At 41.9% G+C, this 23,631-nt stretch overlaps 1 protein-coding gene and 1 non-coding gene across 4 annotated transcripts in view; one reads left to right on the forward strand and one right to left on the reverse strand.

Annotated features, from left to right (window-relative positions):
• The window catches only part of DNAAF9 (dynein axonemal assembly factor 9), a 156,204-nt gene that overhangs the window by 9,805 nt on the left and 122,768 nt on the right, over nt 1–23,631 (forward strand). For 2 of the 3 annotated variants that reach the window (XM_039479457.2, XM_039479458.2), the window contains exons 2-6: nt 11,574–11,653; nt 12,907–13,026; nt 19,110–19,234; nt 20,306–20,402; nt 21,263–21,369. In XM_039479457.2, the coding sequence (XP_039335391.1) occupies nt 11,574–11,653; nt 12,907–13,026; nt 19,110–19,234; nt 20,306–20,402; nt 21,263–21,369 (529 nt within the window). The remainder of the gene's footprint in view (nt 1–11,573; nt 11,654–12,906; nt 13,027–19,109; nt 19,235–20,305; nt 20,403–21,262; nt 21,370–23,631) is intronic. The other variant, XM_074406314.1, reaches the window with a different exon arrangement.
• On the reverse strand, nt 9,610–9,822 carry LOC120368030 (small nucleolar RNA U3). The gene has a single exon (XR_005582255.1). It is a non-coding gene; the product is annotated as a small nucleolar RNA U3 (small nucleolar RNA).

Consider the following 23,631-nt stretch of genomic DNA (forward strand, 5'->3'; position numbering starts at 1 on the left):
AGAAGGGGCAACAGCAGGGGTTTCCTTCCTTGTTGAGTCAGTTCCCTTCAGAGAGCTTTCCTGGGAGCTTCTACTTGATGACTTCTGTGTATGTCTCATTGATCAACTGTGGAAACAAAGGACCTGAACCTATTGCTGCCCCAAATAAGGCTGTGGTACTCTACTAAGAAAGAGGAGGAGAATGGATATGGATCAGTCAACTGTTTGTTTTTACCAGGGAGGTAGCTGTGTAAAATGAAGTTTACATTGCTTAGGATTACTAATGGCTCTGTAGAGCTACACAAAAGTAGTGGGAGAAAATGAAAATCATTGAATAATTCAATGATGCCAGCACATTCTCTAGGCATATCATACGTGTGTATGTTTGTCCCTTCAGTTTGAGTCACCTTATGGTCATTGATCAACCACGTATTAGCTATGACAGCAGCAACATTGGCTAGCTTTTTTCCATTGCAGGTCTCCAGCAAAGACATCAGTGGGAAGTGTCATTTATTGTCGTGCTGCAAATCCTGCCTTTTTGCCTTTTCTCCCTATCTCTAGTTATGCAAAGGGAGGCAAATAATTGCTGCTTTCGTGCAGGGCCAGGTTTCTTAAACCTGTGGCAGTACTACAGTGAGCTCTTTTTAATCAGCACCTAAAGTCTAGATTAATGCTTATGTGGCTTTTACTACTCCTGCTGTTGATTCCCAAACCCCACCAACATTTTATTGTGAAAAATTTCAAAAGTACAGAAAAGTTTCAAGAACTGTTCAGTGAACATTTGTATATATCATACCTAGATTTTATGCTTAATATATTTGCTATATTTGCCTTATCATATAAGGCAAATCGTTTTCTCAATCCATCCAATTTTTTTTAATGCTTTTCAAAATAACTTGTAGACACCAGTATGGTTCAACCCTAAACAATTCCTGGGATTGATTTTACGTTAAGAATGCTTTCCATTGCAAGTGACGGAAGTCCAAGTCAAGGATTTATGTAAAAAATGGAATGTATTAGCTTGTTTGGCTGGAAAGGATAGTGGGAAGATACAGGAAGTGCCTTAGGGACTGGAGCCAAGACTCTGCTATCAGAACAGTTAACTCTGTCCATGCTATCTCTCATCTGCTTCTCACTACCTGGCTGTGCAGGTTATGAATATATCTTCCCCAAGGCAGGGAAGATGGTTATCATAGCCCCAAACCACATTCTTCCTGCACTGTGATCCTAGAGGCCATTTCTCTTTTAGCTCTGGAGTGAGAGCCTTGGAAAGGACTCCAATTGACCTGACTTGCACCTAGATAAATCATGATGGAACACTGGCCTGGAAGGATCACAGGATAAATTACCAGGGGAGATAGTAATGGAACGTATGGAGGGCCGGGCTCGGTGGCTCATGCCTGTAATCCCAGCACTTTGGGAGGCTGAGGCAGGCCACTCAGGAGGTGAAGAGATTGAGATCATCCTGGTCAACATGGTGAAACCCCATCTCTACTAAAAATAAAATAAGCTGGGCGTGGTCACCAGGTGCCTATAGTCCCAGCTACCTGGTCACTTAGGTTCTGATGATGTTAATCTTTATTTAGCTTTGGGATCTTGGGCAGACTGCATCTGTTTAGCTCTTGGTTTCTTCTTTTTGTCATCTCGGTCCTCTATCATGTCTAAATTCTGAGTCTGAATCCAAGGAACACAAGAAGTAAGTTATAATTTCATAGAAAGCAGCATCTTTGACATAAGCTACATTGCTGGGTCTGCTGAGTCTATGTGTCTTCTTTTTTTTTTTTTTTTTTTTTTTTTCGAGACGGAGTTTCGCTCTTGTTACCCAGGCTGGAGTGCAATGGCGCGATCTCGGCTCACCGCAACCTCCGCCTCCTGGGTTCAGGCAATTCTCCTGCCTCAGCCTCCTGAGTAGCTGGGATTACAGGCACGAGCCACCATGTCCAGCTAATTTTTTGTATTTTTAGTAGAGGCGGGGTTTCACCATGTTGACCAGGATGGTCTCGATCTCTTGATCTCGTGATCCACCCGCCTCGGCCTCCCAAAGTGCTGGGATTACAGGCGTGAGCCACTGCGCCCGGCCTGCTGAGTCTATGTGTCTTCTAAAAGTGGAACTTTGTAAAGTCATTGGTGACCACAGGCTGTCTACCCAGGATATGCCAGCCATGCTCAGGTAGACCTGGGGCATAGAGGATAGTGTCATTGCTGGGTGTGGCATATGTTTGAAAAATTTTTTCTTTCTTTTTCTTTTTATAGACAGAGTCTCACTCTGTCATCCAGGCTAGAGTGCGGTGGAACAATCACTGCAGCCTGGAACTCCTGGGCTCAAGTGATCCGCCACCTCAGCCTCCTAAGTAGTTAGAACTTCTGCTGCACACCACCATATCTTGGTAATTTTTTTATTTTTAGTTTTTGTAGAGCTGAGGTCTTGCTGTGTTGCTAAGGCTGGTGTTGAATGCCTGGCCTCCCACAGTGTTGGGAGCCACCGTGTCCAATCTTGGAATATTTCTATTAAAAGAAAAAAGATGGCTGGGCATGGTGGCTCATGCCTGTAATCTCAACACTTTGGGAGGCCAATGTGGGCGGATCACCTGAGGTTAAGAGTTCAAGACCAGCCTGACCAACATGGAGAAACCCTGTCTCTACTAAAAATACAAAATTAGCTGGGAGTGGTGGCACATGCCTGTAATCCCAGCTGCTTGAGAGGCTGAGGCAGGAGAATTACTTAAACCTAGGAGGCAGAGGTTGCCGCAAGCTGAGGTAGCACCATTGTTCTCCAGCCTGGGCAACAAGAGCGAAACTCTGTCTCCAAAAAAAAAAAAAAGACTGGTGGTTGGATACGTAAGAAACTCATAGTGGTTACCTCATTGATCCTCTGATGGCTGAGGATCAGTGATGGCTTTATGTAATATTCCTTTTTCTTCCTCAAAATACACAATAAATATTCTACATACCTAATTTTAAAAAACAATAATGTAGAAAAAAGCAGATATGCCAAAATGTTAACAGTGGTTAATTCTGGCTGCTGGGAGTGTGAGTCGTTGTGAGTTTTAAAATACTTAATAGGTTTTCTTTTTTTTAATTAAAAGGTAAATAATTAAGTGACATGTTTTATGCTTCAGTGACAAAAGACTAACTTGTAGTTAATAATTAAATTTGGGAAGCAAGAAAATATGAAAAGGAATAAAAGAATTTAGTTTTGCCGTGTGTTAATAAAATAAACAAAAATTAGGACTGTTTTTCTCTGGGAAGAAGAAAGTCTTTCTACATTTTATATGCTTACACTTTATTTGGATTAACATAGTCATGGAAAGGAAACTGTTTTCAGTATTGTCTTGGCTTTGTACAGCTGTAATTGGGGAGCTGTTTTTTTCTTGGTCACCTGACCTTCTCATGCTTTTGTCACTTGCTGGTTGTAACTTTGAAAACCAAAGAGCTTTGGGTAACCTTGGCAGTGAAGCAGCCTACTGTCTGATGGGTTGGGATGTGGGCCAGAGGACCAACTCAATCAACTGTTTCTAGTGTGGAGAATGACTGCAAGATCGGCCTTCTACGAAACATGAAAAATTGGGGAGAGGCGGGCAATCTTCATTGCCCAGAAAAAGTTTTTCTTTCATCTTCTTGGTCATCTTGCTGTTTCAACCCTGCTGCTTCTAAAACTTTGTTACTTTCCTCTCACTCTCATATATATATGTATTTTTTTTTTTTTTTTTTTTTTTTTTTTGAGACGGAGTTTCGCTCTTGTTACCCAGGCTGGAGTGCAATGACGCGATCTCGGCTCACCGCAACCTCCGCCTCCTGGGCTCAGGCAATTCTCCTGCCTCAGCCTCCTGAGTAGCTGGGATTACAGGCACGTGCCACCATGCCCAGCTAATTTTTTGTATCTTTAGTAGAGACGGGGTTTCACCATGTTGACCAGGATGGTCTCGATCTCTCGACCTCGTGATCCACCCGCCTCAGCCTCCCAAGGTGCTGGGATTACAGGCTTGAGCCACCGCGCCCGGCATATATGTATATTTTTTTAAGATGGGGTTTCACCATATTGGTCAGGCTGGTCTCGAACTCCTGACCTCAGGTGATCCCCCCACTTCAGCCTCCCAAAGTGCTGTGATTACAGGCGTGAGCCACCATGCCTGGCTCACTCGCATATTTTTATTATGAAAATGTTCAAACCATATATAAAATGTGAGAGAGGGCTGGTCGAGACGGCTCACACCTGTAATCCCAGCACTTTGGGAGGCCAAGGCAAGCGAATCACCTGAGGTCAGGAGTTTGAGACTAGCCTGCCAACATGGTGAAACCCCATCTCTGCTAAAAATACAAACCAATTAGCCAGGTGTGATGGCTGGCACCTGTCATCTCAGCTAGTTGGGAGGCTGAGGCAGGAAAATTGCTTGAACCCAGGAGGCGGAGGTTGCAGTGAGCTGAGACCGCGCCATTGTTCTCCAGCCTAGGCAACAAGAACAAAACTCTGTCTCAAAAAAAAAAAAAAAAAAAAAAAAAAAAAATTTGCATGTCGTAAACTTTACCATTTTAACTATTTTAAAGTGTACAATTCAGTGGCATTAAGTACATTCACATTGTTAAACTAAAATCACCACCATCCATTCACACAACTCTTCATCTTGCAAAACTGAAACCGTACCTATTAAACAATAACTTATTCTCTCTCCCATCCAGCACCTGGCAACCTCCATTCTACCTATCTTCTGACTCTGTGAAGTTGACTATTCTAGGCATCTCATAAAAAAGTAGAATCATACAGTATTTGTACTTTTATGGCTGAATTTCATTTAGCTTAATATTCTTAAGGTTTATATTGTAGCATATGTCAGAATTTCCTTTTTAAGGCTAAATAAAATTCCATTGTGTGTATATATCACATTTTGTTTATCACTTTGGGTTGCTTCCACCTTTTGGCTGTTGCAAATAGTGTTGCTATGAAGATGGGTATACAAATATCTCCTTCAGTCCCTGCTTTCAATTCTTTGGTGTTTATACCCAGAACAGGAATTTCTAGATCATGTGGTAATTCTATTTTAAATTTTTTGAGAAATTGCCATACTGTTTTCCATAGTGGTTGCAGCATTTTACATTCCCACCAGTAGTGCACAAGGGTTCCAATTTATCCAAATCCTTGATGACACTTAGTATTTTCTAGTTTTTTGATAGTAGCCAAACTAAAGGATATGAAGTAATATTTCATTATGGTTATGATTTGCATTTCTCTAGTGATTAGTGGTGTTGAGTTTCTCTTCATGTGGGTTATTGGCCATTTGCATAGCCTCTTCGAAGAAATGTCTTTTGCTCTTTTTTTTTTTTTTGAAACAGAGTCTTGCTCTGTTGCCCAGGCTGGAGTGCAGTGGCATGAACACAGCTTACACTGCAACCTCAACCTTCTGGGCTCAGGTGATCCTCTCACCTTAGCCTCGTGAGTAGTTGGGACTACAGGCACATGCCACCACATCTGGCTAAATTTTTTTTTCCAACTTTTGTGTAGAGACAAGGTCTCCCTCTGTTGCCCAAGCTGGTCTCAAGCTCATGGACTCAAGCGATCCTCCACCTTGGCCTCTCAGAGTACTGAAATTACAGGCATGAACCACCTGCCTGGCCCCATTGCCCATTTTCAAATTGGATTTTTTGGTCGTGGTTGTGGAGTTATATAGATGATTTTTCTTTTTACTCTCTTGGTTGTGTCATTTGATGCACAGAAGTTCTAAATTTTAAATGTCCAGTTTATATATTTTTTTATTTGTTGCCTGGGCTTTTGGTGCCATTTTCAAGAATTCATTGCCAAATCCAGTGTCACAAAGATTTTCATTTGTGTTTCCATCTCAAAGTTTTATACTTTTAGGTTTATGTTTGGGTCTTTGATACTTAAAAAAAATTTTTTTTTAATAGAGACAGGATTTCACCATGTTAGCCAGGATGGTCTCGATCTCTTAATCTTGTGATCCGCCTGCCTCCGCCTCCCAAAGTGCTGGGATTACAGGTGTGAGCCACCGCACCCAGCCCTTTGATACATTTTGAAGTAATTTTTTATGCAGTGTACAGTTAGGTCCAACTTCATTCTTTTGGATTTAGATATCTAGTTTTCCCAGCACCATTTGTTTGAAAGACTGTTTTTACTGAGTGGACTTGGCATTCCTGTCAAAAATCATTTGACCAGGTATATGAGGGTTTGTTTCTGGTCTCTCTATTCTGTTTCATTGGTCTGTATGTCCATCTTATGCCAGTACCCCACTGTTGATGACTGAGCTTTGTATATGTTTCAAAATTAGGAAGTGTGAGTTCTACGACTTTGATCTTTTTAAAGATGGTTTTGGGTATTCAGAGTCTCTTGAGATTACATATAAATTTTAGAATGGATTTTTCTACTTCTGTAAAAAATGTCATTGGGATTTGAGAAGGTTTACATTGAATTTGTAGATTGCTTTGGGTAACATTGACAGCTTAATGATACTGTCTACCAATGCATGAACAGAGGATATCTTTTTATTTATTGCTGTCTTCTGTGATTTCTTTCAGAAATATATGAGTGATCCAGTTTTTCTGAATTCTCACTGTTTGGTAGTCACTATTTTTCATTTTATCTATTGTAAGAGATGTATAGTAATATCTCCTGGTTTTAATTTGCGTTTCCATAATGGATGATGATGTTGAACATGTAGTCATGGGGCTTCTCTGCCATTTCTGAATCTTCTTTGACAAATTGTTTCTTCATACCTTTTGCCCATTTTCTAATTGGGTTATTTTTTACCACTGAGTTTTCAGAGTGCTTTATGATTCCACATATGGTTCTTTTTCAGATGTGTGGTTTGCAGACATTTTCTCTTAGTGGATAGCTTGTCTTTTCATTCTCTCGACAGAGTCTTTCATAGAGCAACACTTAAAAATTTTAATGAAGTCCACATTATTATTTTTTTCCCCTATGGACTACACTTTCTGGTGTCAAATATAAGAACTCTTCACCAAGTCCTAGGTCCTGAATATTTTCTTCCAAAGATTTTATAATTTTACATTTAGATGTATTGTGTTTTAATTTTTTTTTTTTTTTTTGAGACGAAGTTTCGCTCTTGTTACCCAGGCTGGAGTGCAATGGCGCGATCTCGGCTCACCGCAACCTCTGCCTCCTGGGCTCAGGCAATTCTCCTGCCTCAGCCTCCTGAGTAGCTGGGATTATAGGCACGCGCCACCACGCCCAGCTATTTTTTTTTTTTTTTTAATTTTTAGTAGAGATGGGGTTTCACCGTGTTGACCAGGATGGTCTCGATCTCTCGACCTCGTGATCCACCCGCCTTGGCCTCCCAAAGTGCTGGCATTACAGGCTTGAGCCACTGCGCCCGGCTAATTTTTATATACTGTATAAGGTTGAAGTTTATGTTTTTGCCTATGGATATCCAGTTATACTAGCCCTACTTATTGAAAAGACGATCCATCCAACATTGAATTGTTTGTATATGTTTGTTAAGAATTAGTTAGTTGTACCTGTGTGGGCCTGTTTCTGGCTACTCTATTCTGTTCCATTGATCCGTGTCTATCCCTTAGCCAGTACCACTGTCTTGATTATTTTAGCTATGCAGTAAGTTTTGACATTGGGTAGAGTGGTTCCTCCCGCTTTTTTTTTTCAAAAAAATTTTAAGCTATTCTAGTTCTTTTACCTTTCCTATAAGTTTTATTTAATTTATTTTTTAAGAGATGAGATCTCACTACACTGCCCAGGCTGGCCTCAAACTCCTGGACTCAAGTGATCTTCCCACCTTAGCCTCCTAGTAGCTGGGACTAAGACCTGTGCCACTGTGCCTGGCTTATGTAAATTTTAGAATAATCTCTTCTACATCTATAAAAAATAGTGGATTTTTATAGGAATGTGTTAAGCTTAACACATTGGAGAGAATTAATATCAGTACTATGTTGAGGCTCCTAATCTATGATTAGATAGTCTTTCTATTCATTTAGATCTTCTTTAATTTATTTAATCAGTGTCTTGTAGTTTTTAGCATGTAATTTCTACGTATGTTATGTTAGGTTTTTACCTAGGTATTTAATTTTTAAGAGATTATAAATGGTATTGTATTTTAAATTTTAGTTTCCTATAAAATTGCAATTGTCCCAGAACTTTGGAAGGCCAAGGTGAGAGGATCGCTTGAAGCTAGAAATTGAAGACCAGCCTAGAAGGCAACAAAGTGAGACCCTGTCTCTCCAAAATTTCTATTCAGAATTAGCTTGTGTGGTGGCATGTGCCTGCAGTTTCAGCTACTTGGAAGGCAAGGTAGGATGATCGCTTGAGCCCATGAATCCAGGAGTTAGAGACTGCAGTGAGCTATGATCACATCACTGTACTCCAACCTGGACATCAGAGCAAAACCCTGTCTCTAAAAAAATTGCAAGAGATTTTTATATGTTGATCTTGTATCTTGAGACCTCATTGAACTCACTTACTAGTTCTAGGAATTTTGGTAGAATCCGTAAGATTTCCTACAGAGACCATCACGTCATCTCCAAATAGGACATATCTGCAAATAGGAACAGTTTTTTTTCTTTCTTTCTTTTCAATCTGTGTGTCTTACTTCCTTTTATTGCCTTGTTCTATTGTCTAGAACTTCCAGTATTATATTAAATAGAAGTAGTGAGAGTAGACATGCTCATCTTCTTCCTCACTTTAGAAGAAAAACGTTCAGACTTTGACTGTTATGTGTAATTACAGACTTTGCTTGGTGGGTTTTTTAGATGATCTTTATCAAGTTGAGGAAACTATTCCTAGTTTTCTGAGTTTTTTTTTCTTTTGATGCACAATAGATATACATATTTTCAGGTTACAGTCATATGATTTGTAAAGATCAAATTAGTGTAATTGGGATATCCATCAGTTCTGAGTGTTTTTATTATGAATGGATGCTTTTATTAAATGATTTTTCTGCATCCGTTTTTTGGTTGTGTGATTTTTCTTCTTTAGCCTGTTAATATGAGGGATTACATTGATTGATTCATGAATAATGAACCAGCCGCGAGTATCGCTATGGTATATTCCACTTGGTCCTAGTATGTAGTTGTTTTATATGTTGCTGAATTTTGTTTACTATATTTTGTTAAGGATATTTACATTTAATTTTCTTTTAAAAAACCGGGCATGATGGTGCACACCTATAATCCCAGCTATTCCGGAGGCTGAGGAGGGAGGATTGCTTGAGCCCAGGAGTTCAAGTCCATCCTAGGCAACATTAATGAGACCCCATCTCTTTAAAAAAAAAAAAAAAAAAAGGCAGTAGGCTGGGCATGGTGGCTTGTACCTGTAATCCCAGCACTTTGGGAGGCCAAGGTGGGCAAATCACCGATGTCGAGAGTTCGAGACCAGCCTGACCAACATAGAGAAACCCTGTCTTTACCAAAAATATGAAATTAGCCATTCCTATAATCTGAGCTACTCGGGAGGCTGAGGCAGGAGAATCATTTGAACCAGGAGGCGGAGGTTGTGAGATCACACTATTGCACTCCAGCTTGGGCAACAAGAGCAAAACTGTTTCAAAAACAAAAAAGGGCAGGTTGTTTACATCTATATTCATGATGGATTTTGGTTTGTAGGTTTCTTTCTCTTTTCGATACATTTTGTTTTTGTTTGATGATTAAAGGGGAACCACTTAGACTGCGTTGTCTCCTTCTTACTCTCCCAGAGGAAGAAAACAGTCATCAGTGGCAAATAGCAGTTGCAGCAAAGCAACATCAAAAGCCGACTTTATGCTCAGGACAGAACACTGTGCCTCCTTCTTGTGGTTGCTAGTGCTCTACTCATTCAGAGAGACTTCTCTAATAACAAACTATAGAAATAATTCCTGAAAGCATAGTCTTTGGTACTGTCTTTGTCTAGTTTTGGTATCACATGGAAGACTGTGAAACTTCATGGAAAATAGTGATGAAGACCACTGAGTCATGGAGTGAATGAGTTGGGACATAGGAACATCAAAAAGAATCCAGTAGGGCAGCTGGATGTGGTGACGTGTGGCTGTAATCCCAGCACTTTGAGTCTGAGGTGGGTGGATCACTTGAGGTCAGGAGTTTGAGACCAGCCTGGCCAATATGGTAAAATGCTCTCTCTACTAAAAAGCACAGAAATTAGCCAGGCGTGATGGTGCACATCTATAATCTCAGCTACTTGGGAAACTGAGGCATGAGAATTGCTTGAACCTAGGGGGCAGAGGTTGCCATGAGCTGAGATTGCACCACTGTACTCCAGCCTGGGTGACAGAGCAAGAGTCCATCTCAAAAAAAAAAAAAAAAAGAATTCAGGAATTATCAAAGAGAAATAGTATTGTTTGGCTGTAAATACTGTTTTGAAGTGAGTGTAAGGCAGTGTACTGGAAGAGATTCAGTAAGGAATGGGGATGACTCCTGGCTTCATGGGCAGAAGAATTAGTGTAGTTGGTTTGTAGAGGCTCTTAGTTAATAATGATGCGGTAGGACTGGGATTATATCGACTATAGAGAAAACATTAAATATAAGAATGTTAGGATCCAGGCGCAGTGGCTCACGCCTGTAATCCCAGCACTTTGGAAGGCTGAGACAGGTGGATCACCTGAGGTCAGGAGTTTGAGACCAGCCTGGCCAACATGGCAAAACTCTATCTCTACTAAAATAAAATAATTAGCCGGATATGGTGGCGTGTGCCTGTAATCCCAGCTACTTGAGAGGCTGAGGTGGGAGAATCACTTGAACTGGGAGGCAGAGGTTGCAATGAGCCGAGATCACTCCACTGCACTCCAGCCTGGGCCACAGAGCAAGACTTTGTCTCAAAAAAAAAAAAAAGAGTGTTAGAGAATGATGTTAGAGAATGAATAGTGGAGGCAGATCCTGGACCTGGAGATGATGAGACCAGATGCAAGAATCAGTCTTGAACAGGAAATTGGGTGCCTCTCTCTGGAGCTTCTGGGAAGGAGGGGGTGGATATGGAGAGAATGGGGTCCTTAGAAATAATATGATTGCCTGGGAGTGCCTCACATTTTGCTTGAGCAAAGGGATATCCATATAGGGATGAAGAAATGATAGGTCTGCACGGAAGTGGATTCAAGTATTTTCTGCTGACACTCCATGTATGGGTAGCTGTGAGGATGAATTAGAGCTATGTTTAGGTCCTCAGGCCAAATTGGAGGTTTAGTTCTCATTTGTTTTTGAGACAGACTGATGAGGACCACGGGTGGGGTGATCAGTGTGGAAACTCTTCTTTGAAAAATCTTCAAAAATGAAAAGTCACTGGAAGTTTTTGGAGTCAGCTGCTGAGGCTTAATCCTTTGCACCATTGACCATTAGAGAGGAACTTTGGCTTCATCCTCTGTTGGGCCAGAGAGCCACTGACCATCCAGTTTGTAATCAGCAGGTCAGATTTAATCCTCAGACCAATTCTGCACAATCTCTTCCAGAAAATAAAAGAGAAAGAAACCTTCCCAATTCATTTTATGGTTCTGATACTAGAATCAGACAAGAATCAATTGCCATTCCTAGCATAGTCATTCCTCTTCTTCATGCCTACCTTGTGGGACGCAGGATGCTGCTCTTCTCATGGGCTGTCCTGGAACTCAGGGGACCATTTTCTGTTCTTGTTGCAGCTGCAGCCGACTTCGGCAGGTTCAGAGCATCCTGACCCAGAGCAGCAAGTCTCGGCCAGATGGAATCCTCTGCATCCTAGGTCAGTGCTTTTATTTTTATTTTATTTTATTTTTTTGAGACGGAGTTTCACTCTCGTGTTACACAGGCTGGAGTGCAATGGCACGATCTCGGCTCACCGCAACCTCCGCCTCCTGGGTTCAAACAATTCTCCTGCCTCAGCCTCCTGAGTAGCTGGGATTACAGGCACGTGCCACCATGCCCAGCTAATATTTTGTATTTTTAATAGAGACGGGGTTTCACCATGTTGACCAGGATGGTCTCAATCTCTTGACCTCGTGATCCACCCGCCTCGGCCTCCCAAAGTGCTGGGATTACAGGCTTGAGCCACCGCGCCCAGCCCAGTCAGTGCTTTTAATAAGGTGGGACTCAGGGCTGGAGCAACTTAGCTTTTTTTGTTCACAGGAAGGTATTAGTAATAGTACCAATGTGAAATAAGCTGTGAGTTAGTGTCTTCCTAGTTCTTGTTCCCCTGAAATTTGATGCTGTTTTAATGAGGTCAGATGAGCTATTAGTGAGATAGGAATCCCATTTTTGGAGCTACTTTTGCCTTAAGCCCTTCCTTTAGCCTCACATATATAGCTTCCTCCTGCCATGACACGTCCGTCCCTCTTGCCCAAAGCCATCCTCTGAGACTTCACAGACATCAGGAATCAGGTAATAAATATATATCTGAAGCATTGAGAGATGATAGTGAAGACAGTATTATTTAATTTCCTTTTTATGTGTCTCTAATTCTGCCCCACTAGACTGTAAGATTCATAAGGGTCATTTTCAGGCATATTTACCACCATACCTCAGCATCCAATACGGTGCTACACCTTGAGCCTCATATTTGTGAAGTGGTAAGTGTTTGTAATTCCACTCACTTGTCCTCGTCTTCACATTATTGGGTTCTTTTCAAGCCACCTTAATCTGCCTTTGTTTGATCCCACATGTTTTGCTAAAGATCTCTTTGAAAGGTGAGTATTTTTCTGACCCCTATTTTTAAGCCAACTGAAAGTATTCAAGATGAATCCTTTTCAGAAATTAATAGCCTCAATAATCTGTGCTGTTTGATTGTCTTAATTACAAGATGCTGGAATTCAAGTAAAGGTACTTGATGCTGAGGCCTGTTTCTTTCACAGAATTGCTTAACTTGGTTTCTGGAACAAAACTGGTCTGAGCTGTGTCCTTCAGCTTGATCATCAGGGTTTTGCTGAGCAGGGCCTAATTATTGGCTCATTTGCTCCTCATAGTACAGTACAGCTGATCAGAGCCTCCTTCACCTTGCAGGAATCGATAGCAGGTACAATGAAGGCTGCAGAGAGCTGGCAAATTATCTCCTATTTGGTTTGTACAATCAGAATACCAGTGATTTTGAGAAAACGGAATTTTCTGAAGAAGTGCTAGATGGTAAGTATATATTGGTAAACTCTGTGTGATAGAAGAGTAAGAGGTTTATTTCTTTGGATCCTTATTTTATGGTCTTTTTATGGAAAAAAGTTTAAAATGGTCCAAAGCCCCAGTAAATGTTTGCCTTTTAAGGAATGAGAAAAACAGCATTTTTTGTTTGCTGACATATTAAGTAGCAACAAGTATTTTTCAGAATATATTTACTAATTCAGCTTTAGAGAAACAAGTAAACATCAGTGTTTGGCTTTATTTTTTTTGGCAAAGTGCTGGTTTTCCTCTTAATTGCCCACTGCCTCCACATGCTGAAGGTTCAGATTACATGCTGTTGTTCTGTGAAAGCCCCTTCAGTTGTGAGGTAAGGATGGGCCTGCAGGCAGCTCCTACAAGGAAGACTTCTTGTGGCTTATCAGCCAAGGAACAAGGGCTCTTTGTCCTGCTGCCTTTGGGAATTGTTTTCTCTGTGACTTTAATTCATGAAGATGCCTGTGACTACAATGCTGGATTTCTGTTTACATTCCCCTTTCCTTAGCACTGAGACAGTTTGCCTGTGTTGATGCTGCTGGGGGCTGTTGCCCACGAGCTATCTCTGATATCACATATTTAGAATCATGCCTTGTATGCCAGATGGGTCAGGAGACACTGGAGTAGACAAATAAAAGTAGAGGACAGACAGCTCTTGTGAGGCAGCTGGGGAAGGCATGAAAACAAACATCTGATGTGAAATAATACTGCTTTGTGTCTAGTGCGGTAGTTCTCAACCGGGGGCAGTTTTGTCCTGCAGGGGACATTTGGCAATGTCTGAAGACATTTTGATTATCAAAACTGGGTGGGGTATGCCACTGGCATCTAGTGGGTAGAGGCCAGAGATGACGCTAAACATCTACAGTGCATAGGACAGTCACCCAGAACAGGGAATTCACTGATCTAAACTGTCAGTAGTACTGAGGTTGAAAAATCCTGGTCTAGTGTATATGAAAATTCTTCTCTAGTTAAGTCCTTAATAGTGTTTATTCTTCTTTATTTTATTTCTCTAATAGTGTTTATTCTTATAGACTGATTAAAGCTTTCCTTTTTGTTAGGAAGTGCAAAAAGAGTTTACTGAAATTACTCCTTCCATTAAATTTTTTAAAATTCAAATTTGGTTTCAGATTTTAATTACAAAATGTTTTTTCCTTACGTTGTACAGCATCTGCTGGTTTTAAAAAAAGTAATCTTGGCAGCTGATACCAGTTACACACTTCACCACAGTCAAGGTTGCTAAGGACATTACAGTACTGAAATTAAGGAAATAGTTTAAATCCTCAAAGGTGTGCTTTTTTGCTTATCTTTGTTTTTGTCTTTTTTTTTGAGACAGTCTCCCTCTGTTGCCCAGGCTGGAGTGCAGTGGTGAGATCTTGGTGCTCTGCAACCTCCACCTCCTGGGTTCAAGAGATTCTCCTGCCTCTCAAGTAATTGGGATTACAAATACACACCACCAAGCTCAGCTAATTTTTGATTATTATTTTTATTTTTTTTTTTTGAGAGACGGAATCTCACTCTGTTACTCAGGCTGGAGAGTAGTGGCACAGTCTTGGCTCACTGCAACCTCTACCTTCCGAGTTCAAGCAATTCTTCTGCCTCAGCCCCCTCAGTAGCTTGGATTACAGGCATGCACCACCACGCCCAGCTAATTTTTGTGGTTTTGGTAGAGATGGGGTTTCATCATATTGGCCAGGCTGGTCTTGAACTTTTGATCTCATGATCAACCCGCCTCAGACTCCAAATGTGCTGGGATTAATTTTTGAGTTTTTAGTAGATTTGGGGTTTCTCCATGTTGGTCAAGCTGGTCTCAAACTCCTGACTTCACGAGATCTACCCGCCTCGGCCTCCCAAAGTGCTGAGATTACAGGAGTGAACCACTGTGCCTGGCCTGTTTTTAACTTTTTACCTGGCACAGTGGGTGCTTAGGAAATTATCATTATCCTACAAATTAATAAATTTGTTTATACAAGTAGAAAGCAGAGATCACCAGATTTTTACATTTTGATCTCATGAGAGGGGGGAAAAGCCAATATGAGTTTATTTCTAAAAGCAACATTTATTTATTTATTTATTTATTTATTTATTTATTTATTAGATGGAGTTTCGCTCTTGTTACCCAGGCTGGAGTGCAATGGCGCGATCTCGGCACACCGCAACCTCCGCCTCCTGGGTTCAGGCAATTCTCCTGCCTCAGCCTCCTGAGTAGCTGGGATTACAGGCACGCGCCACCATGCCTAGCTAATTTTTTGTATTTTTAGTAGAGACGGGGTTTCACCATGTTGACCAGGATGGTCTTGATCTCTTGACCTCGTGATCCACCCGCCTCGGCCTCCCAGAGTGCTAGGATTACAGGCTTGAGCCACCGCGCCCGGCCTATTTATTTTATTTTTTGAGATGAGTCTTGCTGTGTCACCCAGGCTGGAGTGCAATGCTGTGATCTTGGCTCACTGCAACCTCCTCCTGGGTTCAAGGGATTCTCTCTGCCTCCGCCTCCCAAGTAGCTGGGACTACAGGTACCTGCCACCATGCCTGCCTAATTTTTGTATTTGTAGTAGGAATGGGAATTCACCATGTTGGCCAGGCTGGTCTGAAACCTCAGGTGATCTATCTGCCTCAGCCTCACAGGGTGTCTGAATTACAGGCATGAACCACCACACAAGCCTAAAAGCAACTTTTAAATAGTTTATGTATTCATTCCATTCTCTATGCTTTCCTCTTTCCCCTGACCGTAAACTTGGTTCATAGTGATGACACCAGAGTTCTAAGAGATTTGGGGGATGCTTAATTAGGTTTAGTAATTACTGTGTTATGCCTCTTATTGGATCCTAATCCTTGGAGGCATGTTAAATTTTTACTGTAAAGTATAATACACACCGGAAGCCCTCAGTCTCTCCAGGTGACATCCAACTCTCATTCCTCTGCAGATGGTCTACAAATGACTCAGGACAGGGCTCTTTGGAGGGAGTGTGTGATAAAGATCAGTATTCTGAGAGATGAGAGTGGCCTCCATCCCACTCTTTGCTACCATTTGACTCTGGTGCTTACCTATAGAGTCAGTAGTGATGAGGCTGCTACATGCTGTGTTCCCTGGAACACCCTGGGTCTTACCAGGCATGGAGATCAGAGTGGCTTAAAAAGCTAGATCCACGGAGTTTTATTTCAGGAGGCTGCTCAGCTGTGTGGTCAAATGTGGTCAGTATTTACTAGGCTTATAAGATGTTTTTGTTGTTGGCATTACCCTACACCTGCTGCATTAGGTGTTGTCTGCCCCACCCATGTGCCTTTCTCACTTCTAGCCACCTCCTCTGGCAACTTCTAGTTTCATCTTCTTTTTTTTTTTTTCCCCATGAGATGGAGTGTCACTCTTGTTGCCTAGGCTGGAGTGTAATGGCCTGATCTCTGCTCACTGCAACCTCCACCTCCCAGGTTCGAGTGATTCTCCTGCCTCAGCCTCCCAAGTAGCTAGGATTATAGGCATGCACCACCACACCTGGCTAATTTTGTATTTTTAGTGGAGACAGGGTTTCTCCATGTTGGTCAGGCTGGTCTCGAACTCCCGACCTCAGGTGATCCACCTGCCTTGGCCTCCCAAAGTTCTGGTATTACAGGTGTGAGCCATTGCACCCAGCCTAATTTCATCTTCTTAAGAGACCTATTGGCTCTGGTTTCTGAGGAGCTGTAGAATGGGGCCTCTGGTTTTCTTCTGGAAGTATGACTGCCTTTTCCCCAGTGGTCAAACTGATTTAATATCCTACTTTATCTCATGGCTCTTCCGTTTACCTGGGTTTACTTGCATTCTTGGGATTGCTTTATTTACTTGACCCACCAGCATTAATGACTATTCCTTAAATCTGTAAGGTGCTCATCTATTTATAGAAGCTCTTCCCCTGGCCTCTACTTCCTTCCTCCGAGCCTTTCCTGTGTATAAAGCTCACCACCACACATAGTAACTCTTCCTCTAAAGCAGGCGTCCCCAAACTACGGGCCGCATGCGGCCCCCTGAGGCCATTTATCCACCCCCACTGCACTTCAGGAAGGGGCACCTCTTTCATTGGTGGTCAATGAGAGGAGCACAGTATGTGGCGGCCCTCCATCGGTCTGAGGGACAGTGAACTGGCCCCCTGTGTAAAAAGTTTGGGGACGCCTGCTCTAAAGGGACAAGCAGTGTCGTTGGGCTTGCAGTTGCCTTAGAGCCAGATGAGCCAACAGCCGAGAGCTTTAGACACTGATATCTGAGGGAGAACCAGTGACTGGCCATATTTGGTGCTGTTTCCCTGCCTCATTGGCCTTAAGCTGTGAGGTTTCCATATGGTATTGATCTCTGCAGTGAAGTACACAGCCATGTCTGGTTCCATAGATGTGACTATGCGAACACTGTGCCTCAATAGATGGAGGCTGTTCTTTGGTTTGTTCTGCAACTGCATTGCCGGAACCAGAGGGCCGTGGTGGTGGGAGTATTGCTTGGGGACTAGGAAATTCTTGCTGTCAACATTTGAACGTTCTAAAGTCACTTTGAAGCTGTAAACCAAAAATGAAATTCTAAGCCCCCAACCAATTGAATGGACCCCTATGTTGGCCAAGGGCATTCCAAAGTAAACCTGAAAAATGAGTTCAAGCCAGGATGGGAAGTGGGGATTGGCAGTGCCTCATTTTGTCCTCCTCCTTTTGGAATTCAGGTACAACTGACCAACATTAACATTAAAACAAAGATCTTGGCCAGGTGCAGTGGCTCGGGTCTGTAATCCTGGCACTTTGAGAGGCTAGGGTGGCTGGATCATTTGAGCTCAGGAGTTTGAGACCAGCATGGGCCACATGGCCAAAACTCCATCTCTACAAAAAAACACAAAAATTAGCTGGGTGTGGTGGTACTTGCCTGTAGCCCCAGCTTCTGGTGGGGCCCAGGCAGGAGGATTGCTTGAGCCTGGGAGGCAGAGGTTGCAGTGAACCTAGATCATGCCTCTGCACTCCAGCCTGGGTGACGGAGTGAAACCCTATCAAAAAGAAAAAAGAGATTTTAAGACCAACGGGACAGACTCTATGTATAGCAATAAGATACATCACATAACAGCAGACCCTGAAAGAAATCGAAGTATTTTACCCCAAAATATATTCCTTTGACATATTTTTCAATGCTACTGCAAAGCTGTCTCTTATTGGGGAAATCTACATTCTGTAGAGAATCCCCTTCCCTTTCCAGGTCTTTTCCTGATCCGGGGGAGATCAACTAAGAGTCTGGTTCCTTTTTAAGTCTGTAAACATTTCCGTCTATTGTTTCTGAAGCCTGCTACCTGGAGGCTTCATCTGCATAATGAGAACCTTGGTCTCCACAACCTTTTATCTTAGCCCAAACATTGTGTAGATTCCAGGTCTTTTGATAATAAAACTTACTCTTTCGACCAATTGCCAATCAGAAAATCTTTGAACCCACCTATGACCTGAAAGGCATCCTTCACTCTCGACCCCAACTTTCTGGACCGAACCAATGTACACTTTATGTGTGTTGATTGATGTCTGCCGATAACTTCTGGAATGCCCTTGACCAACAAGGGGGTCCATTCAGTTGGTTGGGGGCTTAGAATTTCATTTTCGGTTTACAGCTTAAAAGTGACTTTAGAACTTTCAAATGTTGATGGCAAGAATTTCCTAGTCTCCAAGCAGTACTCCCACTACCGTGGCCCTCTGGGTCTGACAATGCAATTGCAGAACAAGTCAAAGACCAGCCTCCATCTATGGAAGCATGGTGTTCACATAGTCAACTTCCCCTAAAAAGTCTAAAATCAAGCTGTGACCCAACCACTTTGGGTGCATGTTCTCAGGACCGCCCGAGGCTATGTCATGGGCATGTCCTTAAACTTGGCAAAATAAACTTCGAAATTGATTGATACTCATCTCGGATACCTTTTGGCTTACAAGGCACAGTACTTAATTAAATAATTTTCAGTTTAGAGTTTTGTTACATTGTCTATGAAGTAGTTTCAATGGTTTTACTAATTACATAGGCAGAAAATGTCTAAAGGAAATGCCTTTGACAATCGTGTGTTTTGATTTTGTTTTTCTTACAGATGTAATCATATTGATTAAATCAGATAGTGTCCATCTGTACTGTAATCCTGTAAACTTTCGCTATCTCTTACCTTATGTGGCACATTGGAGAAATCTGCATTTCCACTGCATGACTGAAAATGAGGTGAGAAGAAAAGAGAGAACAAGCACCCAGAGACTAAGAATACTCTTTAAGGAAAGTGTTGATGTGAAATAGGATTGGCAATCAAATTGCGGAATGTGATTATACAAAAAGGGTTATCTGTTTGAAGTGGAGAATTTCATATTTCATTTTGAGGCTACCATAGATAAATTATATGCCTGTGGAGACAAAAGAAGGCCATTCAAATTGGGACCTAATAGTAAGCTTATGAACTTACTTCTTTCCTGCTTCTTCACCACCAGCCTGAACCAGTACTAATCTCAGGGTATTAGAGCCTAGGGACTGCCCTAGGAGAATTTTCTTTTCTTTTGAGTCAGTGTCTCACTCTGTCGCCCAGGCTTGAGTGAAGTGGCACAATCTCTGCTCACTGCAACCTCTGCCTCCCAGGTTCAAGCGAATCTCCTGTCTCAGCCTCCCAAGTAGCTGGGACTGCCGGTGCCTACTACCACGCCCAGCTAATTTTTGTATTTTCAGTAAAGACAGGATTTCACCATATTGGTCAGGCTGATCTTTAACTCTTGACCTCAGGTGGTCTGCTGACCTCAGCCTCCCAAAGTGCTGGAATTACAGGCATGAGGGACCATGCCTGGGCCCAGGGAGAATTTTTTAAGTTTTGTGATATTCCTGTGTTTCAATGTCTTGGTATCTGTTTTTCTTTCCTTTTGGGCCCTTTTCAAGGGTTTGACTGGAAATCAAGTTGGGATTTGAGATTTAGGATTTCATGAAAATTGTGACCTGATGTTGGTCAAGAACACTTCTTCCCATATGAGCTTTTGGGAGATTTTTTTTGGGAAAAAATTTTCTCTCTTGAATTTAGTTTTCCTGATCCATTTTCAGTTGATTTTTTTTTGTGTGTATAACATGAAACAAGGGAATGATGAGTCTTTCTGACCAACAACAACAACAAAAAGTTTGGCTTTGGAAACACCTTCTTGGGTGCAGTCCTTTGTAAATGTCATTTGGGACAACTCTGATTGATAAAACGCAGAGAAAATATGGGACTTTGCGTGATACCTCATCAGAGCTTATTTTTCTTTTGATTTCTCTCTTTAGTATGAAGATGAGGAAGCTGCAGAAGAATTTAAAATTGCCAGCTTTGTGGACATGGTTCGAGACTGTAGTAGAATTGGCATTCCTTACAGCTCCCAAGGTGAGATCTGACAGCAAGCCTTCTAGAACCTTGCTTAGATAGTGTGTGAACTGAGTATCACTGCTTTTCTTTTCATTGGAGGCATTCAGCTGGGAAACGCCTTCATCTATTTTTACCAAAGCCATCAAGCAGAATTAAGTATTGGGACTTTTTCTACGCAAGCTTGTATTAATTACTTCACAGTTTCTGCAGCAACACAGCAGGCTGCCTAAAATCAGAAAAACTGATACAGAATTTAGCCCAGTTGACGTGTCTGTATCACTTACTGTACAAAGAGTATAGATGTGGGGGCAGCTTGGCAATAAGAGTGATTTGGATAACTTCTAAAAGGATATACTGACGTGTTTTTAAATGATGTGTAAAATACAGGGAAAACCCATCAAGGTTAACAGTGCTTGTATTGTAACAACAAAAAGAAAAAAAACTTGCACATTGATGCTATTTTTACAAGAAAGGAAAAATTTTGATTTAGTAGTTTTCCTTAAGGAAGTTGATTGGCTGTGTTTCTTTAGGGAAAGGAGCCAAGTTTGGGTCTGTTAATAATTATTCCCACTGAATGATGTAAGTCAGATGTAATAGACTACTCTAATATTTTACTTAATTACTCAGGAAACTGGAATGTTAAAATATACTGTAGAGAAATCTGAATGTAACTTGTTTATGGTTTGAATTTTACATGGCTTTCATTTTGTATGTCTAGTTGCAATATCTAACCGTTTTATCTGTTTGAATTTTACTTTGCTAGGTGAGGCCCTGGTGACCATGTGAGAAATGATACCTGTCTAAGCATGTTAGATCAGGTTCAGACTGTTATATGCAGGATGATATTTGATATGTGTTGTTCTATTTGATTCTTCTAGGTCACTTGCAGATATTTGATATGTTTGTGGTGGAGAAATGGCCAATTGTACAGGCCTTTGCACTTGAGGGCATTGGAGGGGATGGATTTTTTACCATGAAATATGAGGTATGTGTGAAAAGCAGTATGCCTAGTTTTTGTCTGCCACTTGGCTGAAACTAGAGAACTAGTGTGGGTGTGCATTATTATAACACTGAAAAGCTAGCATTACCTCCCAAGGGCATGGCGCAAGTTAGAAGACTTGAAATGGAAAATAGTTGCTGCTAAAGGCTAGTCCCAGTCTGAGGTCCTGTGTCCTTTGTTCTTGGAGTTCTCTGCCCTCCTTCCTCTTCCTTACCCCATTCTGAGCTAACTATTCTTACTGTCTACTCCTGTAGCACCCTTGATTGACATCTCCTACAGCTTTTATGATCTTGTAATTACACATTTGTCATGTTCACCCACTTGCCTACCAGTCCACCCACACCCACGATGGTTTTTGTACTGGAAGCTCCGTTAAGTACAAAAACAGAACTTTGTTATGGTTTGTACCTCAGAAATATATATAATTTGAGAACTATTCAAGATCAATGAAAGGGACAGTGCAGAATTTGGATAAGTACAATACACTAGAAGAATGAAAATATTAGCTTTTGTGATAAGAACAGTGTCTTTTATTTCAGGATTTCCTTGCATCTAGAAGATGACTCGTAGCTATTTCTTAAGTGAGTCTGGGACAGGAAGTGGTCCATGCTAGAAATGGGGACATCTTATTAGGGAGAGAGTAAGTGGGGCCTTTAGAAGCAAGGCACAGAGCCGCTTTCTACCCCTCTGAGCAGCACTGGCATCCCTAGCAGGTGACTGGAGGCTTGCCTGGGACAACCACATCACATCCTCTGAAATGGAGCAGCATGGGCTGTGGGGCTGAAGGGAAGCATACCACTTGGACTCCACTTTTCCTTTTCCCAAATCACAGTATTCTCACATTGAGTACAAGTAGCAGAACATCCACAAGGCTGTGGAAGCTGCCTCTACTGGGAATTAATACTGTCTAACTTAGAAGAGTAGGCGCTTGAAGGAAGGCAGGCTATAGGGGGTAGAGAATAAACTTAACATTTTTGTAATATTAATAATGGTAATATTTATTTTTAGTTAATTGTATGAACTAGGTCTGAGTGCCTACTATATGCCAGGTAATGTTCTAAGCACTTTATGTGAATTGACTGATTACATTCTTACAGTAACCCTCTAAGGTAGGTTCTATTTTACACCCCTATTTAAGAGAGATTAAATGAATTTCCCAAATTCACAAAGCTAGTGAGAGGCAGAGCTGGGGCCAGGTCCAGATGATCTGGCTCCTAACCCCTGGCCTGCAGCTAGAATCACATTGAAAGAAGTGCACTGGGAGGCCACATAGTTGATATAACCCAAATGAGGACCTTTAGGTACATCACATTATGAAGTCACATTTAAAAAGAACGTTATTTCCTTCAAAAAAAAAAAAGCCTTTGAAAAGTAATGCAGTTTACATTAGGATGGTGTTTTTAGGAAATGACATGGGCCATGAAGAGGAAATGGCACACCTCATAAAGAAATAGTTACTGTAGGTCTTCTCAAGGTCTCTCTGTCCACATCCTGCCCTTTTCTGTAGCTGCTCATTTTTATTCTCAGATACTTTCTTTTTGTCTCCATCTCACTCTACTCCACCTCAGTCTTCTTCTTTCCCCTGCCCTTCCCAGTGCTTTGAGGCGTGGAGCAGTTTGACCTACAGACGGGCTCTGCCAGTACTCTCTGTACTCCACTCTGATGGCCTGATGACTGCCTGAGCCACAAAGTCTCTTGCCTCCTTTTCAGGCTAAGAGAAGGAGAGATACTTATAACTTAATTTTTTTTTTTTTTTTTGAGACAGAGTTTCGCTCTTGTTACCCAGGCTGGAGTGCAATGGCGCGATCTCGGCTCACCGCAACCTCCGCCTCCTGGGTTCAGGCAATTCTCCTGCCTCAGCCTCCTGAGTAGCTGGGATTACAATGCACGCGCCACCATGCCCAGCTAATTTTTTGTATTTTTAGTAGAGACGGAGTTTCACCATGTTGACCAGGATGGTCTCGATCTCTCGACCTCGTGATCCACCCGCCTCGGCCTCCCAAAGTGCTGGGATTACAGGCTTGAGCCACCGCGCCTGGCCAAAACACAAGTTTTAAAAATTAAGTTATGGCCGGGCGCGGTGGCTCAAGGCTGTAATCCCAGCACTTTGGGAGGCCGAGGCGGGTGGATCACGAGGTCGAGAGATCGAGACCAACCTGGTCAACATGGTGAAACCCCGTCTCTACTAAAAATACAAAAAATTAGCTGGGCATGGTGGCGCGTGCCTGTAATCCCAGCTACTCAGGA

This window comes from Saimiri boliviensis, chromosome 9, assembly GCF_048565385.1.
Source record: "Saimiri boliviensis isolate mSaiBol1 chromosome 9, mSaiBol1.pri, whole genome shotgun sequence".
NCBI lineage: Eukaryota > Metazoa > Chordata > Mammalia > Primates > Cebidae > Saimiri > Saimiri boliviensis.